This window comes from Trifolium pratense, linkage group LG3 (genome assembly GCF_020283565.1).
Source record: "Trifolium pratense cultivar HEN17-A07 linkage group LG3, ARS_RC_1.1, whole genome shotgun sequence".
NCBI lineage: Eukaryota > Viridiplantae > Streptophyta > Magnoliopsida > Fabales > Fabaceae > Trifolium > Trifolium pratense.
The window spans coordinates 49,874,447-49,881,894 of NC_060061.1; the positions used below are offsets into that span (position 1 = coordinate 49,874,447).

At 34.9% G+C, this 7,448-nt stretch overlaps 1 protein-coding gene across 1 annotated transcript; it reads right to left on the bottom strand.

Moving 5' to 3' along the window:
• Nucleotides 1-362: 362 nt before the first annotated feature.
• On the bottom strand, nt 363-6,186 carry LOC123917509 (protein LONGIFOLIA 2). Its single transcript, XM_045969251.1, has 5 exons — nt 4,883-6,186; nt 4,277-4,350; nt 1,939-3,981; nt 1,658-1,808; nt 363-1,575 (listed from the first exon to the last, which is right to left on the bottom strand). The coding sequence occupies exons 1-5, from the start codon at nt 5,025-5,027 to the stop codon at nt 746-748; spliced, it is 3,243 nt and encodes a 1,080-aa protein (XP_045825207.1). The 5' UTR covers nt 5,028-6,186; the 3' UTR covers nt 363-745.
• Nucleotides 6,187-7,448: the final 1,262 nt, after the last annotated feature.

Here is a 7,448-nt window from a genome sequence, read left to right on the forward strand (position 1 = left end):
TTTATTTTTGAACAAAGTCCAGGTAATATGCATTATGCAGGCTATAGTATTTTACATTGACATATGATGATAGCCTTCTATTTTATAATGTCATATAACTCATTTTTTATGTGTTGTGCGGTTACTATTTGGTTCGATGTAATGATCCACTTCAGTGTTTAAGGCTCTCCTGAGAGTACCGGCAGTGATAACAAAGCTTGGTTCGACTTGGTGAAGAAACAGGAGTGGACCTAGTGTTGGGTCAAGGATGCACGGAGTCTCGCACTTTTTTGAGAGAGAATGTTATGTGATGTAGAAGTCACATTGGATGAAAGAGTAGATATTAAATAACATATAAGTAAAAAAGATATGTACATCGAATGTCATAAAGTTTTGCTGAATATATGGTGTCTGTTAAAGAATCTCAAACATATACTGACTTGAGTTTCGACTCACAAAAGTCGATCTCCTAGTCCACTCCGGAACAATTATTATTCTATTGAATGTATGAGATTTGAATAGAAAGTTATCCAAACATTTGACAACCTTGTCAATATACACGCCTATTTTCCTACAACAAGAAATTTTAGTTTTTATGTAGTATGTATTCCATAAATTCATGGTAAGCCAAATCTCTTTACACCTTAGCCAAAAAAAATATAATCATAGCTCTATAATGCATTGACACTGGAAATAACTTATATGCAAATTACAAACATATATATTTCTAATATAAGTGAGAAATTAAGAAGAGGAATGAAGCAAACTACTTTCCAAATAGTTTCCTGCGCCGAACCGATGACTTGACTCGCAAGCCAGATGCTTCACCGATGACAATATCATTTACCAAATCCTTAAATATCAATCTCTCAACATCCAACACAATTCCAGGTATTTCACCATTGAAATCTTCCCAACATACTGAACCATGTATCACATCTTCACACAACATGCTTTTTAGACTATCATCTTCTTCGTCGTCTTCTAAGCTGCATTCAGTTTTCTTGGCTTGAACTTTTTCTATCTCGAAGCATAGTTCTTTAAGAAGCTTTTGAGAACTGAGGTTTTTCTTTGTGAGTTTGATTGGCTGAAACCATGGCTCAGGAGAGTAACCTAGTTTTGCAACAAGAATTTCGTTCACGGCATCAAAGATGAGTTTTCGGTGAAATTTCTCTGTAGTTTGCTTCGAGAAAGTAGCTTTTCCATCAAAGCTGCTTTCTTCTTTCGAAAGCAAACTACTTGCCTTGGTCTGCTCCAAGACAAGGAATAACTCCGGGTTAATAGGATGACCCGACGAGTGCAGTTGAAATGTCAAAAATTCAGAATTCAGGTCTCTGAGTAAGAGACCCGAGGCTAGTAGTATTTCAGATATGTATCTGTGGTCTGGATTTGAGTTTTCGCATAAGGAAGCAATGTAATCGTTTCTAGCTTCATCGTGATTGGAGTTCAGTCGTCTAAGCTTCTGAACAAGATGATCTATGCTTTGTAATTTCTTGCGATTGATCTCTCCAGATCCCGTGCTGTTAAACGAAAGGTTGTCATCAGGCTTCCATTGATCTTTGACCTCATTATCTTTCGATTCTTCAGCATTACCAGCTGCAAAATTTATGTTATAATCACTCTCGTTGCTGAACTCATTGTGAAACAACAAGAATATGAAATGCGGCCATTAAATTACCTTTTGAATCTTCAGGTGTCTGCATTACTGGCGACAGCAGGTCATCTTTGTATACCGATCCATCAAGAACGGAGTTAGGACTTGGATGTTCCGGCCCCATAGATGCAAGTTCTGCGATTGTTTCATCCTGATCCAACCTTGGTGTGGATTTCTACAACATTAGGTAAAACAAAACGACATATTATTAATTGATAAAAGGCATATACTATCGGTAAAATTCAAAAATTTCATGTATATTGTTATAGTAAGGTTTGATTTAAAAGAGATAAAATGGCTCCTACTTTCTGAACTGTTTCTGAAACCAATTTCTTCATAGCCTTCAAGGATGGACTTTGGCTGTCATCAATTTCAGAAGACCGTAAACTACTAGTGACTTCAATATCCATTTTCGAGTCAACGGTGATGCTGTCAGATTGAATAGAAGTTTCATCCCCTTGGTAAAAACTTCTAGAATCATTGCTTATCTCACTCAGTTGCTCTTCGCTGTGCTGTGAGTTGACAGTTTTGTGTCGTACTTTTCCACTTGGAGAAACTGATTCGGCTGCCTTTTTACCGGATTGCCTTCTTGGTTTGTTTGAATCTGATGGCGATGTAGGCAGACGAGATCGCTTCTCTAACTCCAACTTCTTCTGTTGCAATCTTGGACTCACTGATCCTGAACTCTTCACTGAACTTTGGCTTTCTTTTGGAAATTGGTTTGACCTTGATTGAGATTGTAAAGACCTAGTAGTCTTTGTAATACTTGTTTTCTTATCGGTGGAACTTGGAGAAGCGTCCCTCCGAATATTCTTTGGATACTGTTCTTTTGCTATGTTGTTTCTATTATTGGAACCAGAAAAGCCACCAATTGGAATAGCCGAAGAAGCAGAAATCTCAGATTTCTCCACAAGTTTTGCCGGTTTCATTATCACTATTGGAGAATCAAAGGCTCTTGCGGAATCATTTCCTTTGATTGTAGAAGACAGAAAATTGTTTCTCTGAGGATTTTGTTGCTTTACCAATCTTGAATTCTGATTTAGATTGGTAGCTTTAGGTTCATAGTCACTTCGACTTCCAACTACGTTTGGAACTTGTTCTTCTTTACGGCTCTCTAACAGTCCCTTTTCTTGCATTGCTTCTAGTATCTGCTTTAGTGCTCTAAGATCCCTTCCGGATTGTTTGAATTCAAGGTCCTTCAATCGCTTCTCTATCTCACTATAAACCGAAGGAAATGAATCTTGTGTTCTTAATGGAACTTTTGTTGTCCTTAAAATTTGTTTCTGAGAGTTTCTATTTGCATCATGTTGCTTCCATGGTGCTGGTTCAATAGGAAACTTTGAACTGGAGACCGGTTTCATAACCACCTCCGGATTCTTCCGCCTAGGGGAAGTTGGATCTTTCAATGAGATTTTCGGAGAGTTAGACACTCGAAGAGGTCTAATGAATCCATTTTTCGATGGTCTAGGAAACTGGCTGTTATCTTGAACAGAGTAAGTTTCAGTTGAACCTGATTGAGTATCACCGGCCGAAGAGGAATCTAATGCTTCCAAGCCCATTAGCTTTGCAACAACACTCGGTAGCCGATTCTGTGTTGATGAAGACTGTTGTAAACTAGAGAGTTTTTCATTGGAGGTAGAGGTGGCACCATAAACGTTTCTTGAGATGCTGCTAGGCTTTGAATCGGAGTTATAAGTGCGCCACGAACCATCCTTACTATCCAGTGAATGCCTAGGAAACTCTTTTAGCTTTGGTGTGGATTTGATTGTCTCTCGCGATTCAAAAGATAAACGACTTGTTTCTCTTCCATCATAAGCTAACCAAGGAGCATCCTTCGAGACTGAATTCCAGTGTTGATCTCTTACTTCATGTGACGATCTCGGAAGTTCTCTAGTACTTTCTGCATAATGCCAAGGGGCTTCTCGAAGTTTAGAAAGGACTCGGATCGACTCCTTTAGATCAATAGGCACACTTTGCTTTTCGTCTATTTCAACTCCGTAAGATCTATCAACATATTTCGACATCTGAAGAGGTCGCGGAGAATCCCTGTGCTTCACACCATGAATGGAAGATTGATCTTTGGCTGTAGATTTTGCAGACGGCCCTCGAGGATCCCTATACATAGAATCCTTCACCACATCGCGCAGGTCAAGAGAGTGACGTCCAAAACGGGGAGAGATAGCGGGTTGGTTCATAAATGTGTCCCTTGTAGGAGTTTCAAACGAAGTCTCTACTTCAGGCTTAAAGTCCAAAGAGGACACCGATGATGAACAAGAAGAGAATGATGCTCTTGATGATTCTGTCGAAATTCTTTGCTTTTCATTCAGTCCTCTATTTAAGCTTGATTCCTGCAACAAATCAACTATGCTTCATAAGCCAAGTTTCATGTATATTCTCACACTTTTTTCCATAAGGCTTGATAGTTACGAATGCATGTATCAGCGATAGAAACTACTATATGCACACGAAAATAAAATATCAGGATAAAAACAGAAACAAAATTAAGATGACCGATTTTGCAGAAGTAACGAACTTGGTATTATAACAAACTTCCATGCCTCAATTTAAAACCTTATTCGATCAATTTTGAAATGAAAGAGTAAAATATTTGTCAAAAATATAGGGTCAAAACAAGGTTCTTACAGTTGCCATTTGTTGTTGATGTTGTACGCTATCAGAATCTCTTTCGAAGCTGCCATCATTGAAGTGCAAATTACCTATGGAAAGCAGAAACATTAAAAATGCAAATACTCAAATCGAGAAACATGGAGAATATCATCATACACCACATAACAAAATTCAGAATGAATTTACCATAAAAAAAAACTGTTTAAATCCCTATGCATAAAACAAATGCAACTAACACTAATATGAGATTTGCATCATCAATTAGTAAAGTTAGTATTTGTTTGGTTGTTAAAAGTGAGTTGAATATGAATCGATTTATCTTTGGATGCATTCAAGTATAATTGAGTTGAACAGTAAACTTGAGTGTAAGAATCAAGTTTGGATTCAAAAGCTACAAATCCTCCCTTCAAGTTAGAATCGATCCTCTAAACAAAATCAATTTCAATCGACATCATCCAAACATATCGGAGATCAATTTTAACAGCTCAAATGATAAATCATTTCAAAGACTGAAAAAGTGGAAATAAAGAGACAAAAAATGTTCTTGCAAACTGAACAAGGGCCCGGTTGGATTTGGCTTATTTTTGAGCTTATGAAAATAGCTTATATAATTGAACATACCAGAAGGAAGCCTCTTCTGACTAATCCGACGAGCTGTGAGCATCTGATGACGATCAAACAGTTGAAATATTCCTGTCATACATCCAATCTGCTTCTGCAGATCTTGATTATCATCTGCTAAAGAATGCAGAAGTTTTGCAGCCATATCAATCAAGTCAACCCTTTTCACCACAAATTAATCTCAACCTCTTAAGTCTCAACAACCACAATCAACTACTAGTACTACACACTCTTCATAGAAACTCTATTCTGATCTTATATCACTCTCAAAAGTCAAATCTACTTACACAATACTAATAATTCCAAAACCCTTTTGAGTAAAGATTATGATTTTTCTCCTATTACTAATATAACCATAAAAAACCAAAATTTCAATGAGCTCAAAGGGATCAACAACATAATAAAACAAAACCCAGTTTTCTTATACAAATGAACCACCTTTTTCTTCCTTAATTCAACCTCAAACCTTAATGAAGACACCAATTTTGTGTAATCTTAAGCTACAAAGAACAAAATGGAACAGTTTCCAACAGTTCTATAGTCACATATAGAGCACAATTCTTGAACAATTGCAAGGTAAACAATTTCTTGAAGCACTTAAAATCACTCAAAGAAAACACCCTTTAACTCTAGTAAAGTTAATCAAATTCAACACAGATTTATGTTGTCAAAAACACATCAAAGATTGAATCTTTATGATGTTTTAAGCATGAAACTAATAGTAATTTTTTTGGGGTTGTACACAATGTAAGGTGAAAAGGGATAAACAAACCAACAAAAAAAAAAAAAAAACTTAATTAAATGTTTTTTTTTTCTTTCACTTGGTTTGATAGAAAAAAAACCATGTTAGGTTTCGGAAAGAAACCAGACAATAAGGTTGTATGAAAATGGTTACAGATAATACAAATAAGGTATAAGGAGGGGAACCTTAAACAAACCCTTCAACAAAACACCAAAAGTGAAACCAATGTCAATGGAAAGAACAAAACCACAATGATATTGTTAATGGAAGCTAAGGAAGGGAAAAGAAAGGGTCAATTTTTATTTGTTTTTTTGGTGGGGTGTGTCATAAAAATGTGCTAAACAATCTGGTTAGAGCTGTCAGAAAGATTTGTTTTTTATTAAAAAAAAATTATCTTATAAATTTGTTGATTTTATATGCATTGTTTATGTTTACTCGGTTGAGAAATTAAGTTTATGGTTGTGAGAAAAGATTATCTCTAGTCTATATTTTCTTCAAAAATAAATAAAAAAATCTTGTTTACACTAAAAATATTACTAGGATACTTCTTATTCCAAAATGTAAGCATTCATTTGACAAAAATTGCCTCTTAATATAATTTTCTTTTTGAAATTAATAAATATATTTTTTTTTTTTGTTGATAGACGAAATGACAAAAGCATTGAAAACTCATACACAAAGTGGAACGATTAGGGTTCGAACCCCAATCCTGACGTCCGACACTAGCAATTTCGGCCAGTTGAGTTAGGATTTGTGGACTATTTATTATTTTCTCTAAATAAATGTTTAAATAATATAAGTGAGTATCACCCATAGTGAATTGGTTTAGCGCCTTGATTTAGGTGGTAAGAGTTTTGACAAACTTTGATCTCTTATTTTTGTATGTACGTAGTCTCATTCCACAAATTCCGGTCGAGATTATTACCGCTAAAAAACAATGAACATTTTCACACCCTATATTATGGTAATTTTAAAAAAATCAATAAGTATTTTGGAGTAATAAAGATCAAGATTAACAATCCATTATAATTTTTAAATAATTTAAAATTATTAACATGAATCATAATTATTATTATTATTTTTGGCAAAAATCGAGTATTCTCCGCGCGCAACTGTAAGGATTAATCTCTTAAGTCTTGTGGGACCTAAATGAATGTCAAAATCTTCCTAAAAATTTTAACACTATTACATGTCTAAGTTAGGGATCGAATCAAGGATCTTGATTAAGTTAGAAAAGACATGCGTCATTTCATTAAGTGGTTTGGTGATTATTTTTTAAGTTACATATGATTGCTTGATTATGTTTTAGTCAAAAAATGATTGCTTGATTATGATTTATTGATACCCTAATTTTTTTATATTAAGTGTTTTAACAATTAACATAGTTTGTTGGCTTAAAGGTTTTTTATTATTTATTATTTTATGGAGTAGTTGATTTATTTGATGGGGAAGGAAGAGAAAGAGGGTAAGAAATGTTTGTGTGGGTCATATGTTAACTAAGCTATGGTGTCTCATAAGTCCATGTGAGATGAGGATGTGTGATTGTGGAGCTGTCTGCAATGCATGTGCATGTGACTTTGTCAGGACAGATAGTGTGTAATGTTAATGTGAGATAAATAATGGTGGGTGGAGCCTATAAAGTCACTAACCGCTGTACTTATTTGATTATGGTGCATTCAAGGTGATTTTAAGTAAATTTATTTAGTAACATTAATTTTGGTTTAATGTGAGTAAATATACATAAAAACACCAACAAATTATTAGTGTATCCATTAAGAGACTTAAACTCAGTAATTAGAGGTACAATAGTTACCATCAAAATAT

Bases quoted from the DNA above. Each gene is read 5' to 3' on its own strand.
- LOC123917509 (XM_045969251.1), bottom strand. From the start codon at position 5,027: ATGGCTGCAAAACTTCTGCATTCTTTAGCAGATGATAATCAAGATCTG. The intron at 4,351-4,882 runs GTATGTTCAATT...TGCTTTCCATAG, and splicing joins TCAGAAGAGGCTTCCTTCTG to GTAATTTGCACTTCAATGAT. The intron at 1,576-1,657 runs GTAATTTAATGG...TAAATTTTGCAG, and splicing joins GACACCTGAAGATTCAAAAG to CTGGTAATGCTGAAGAATCG.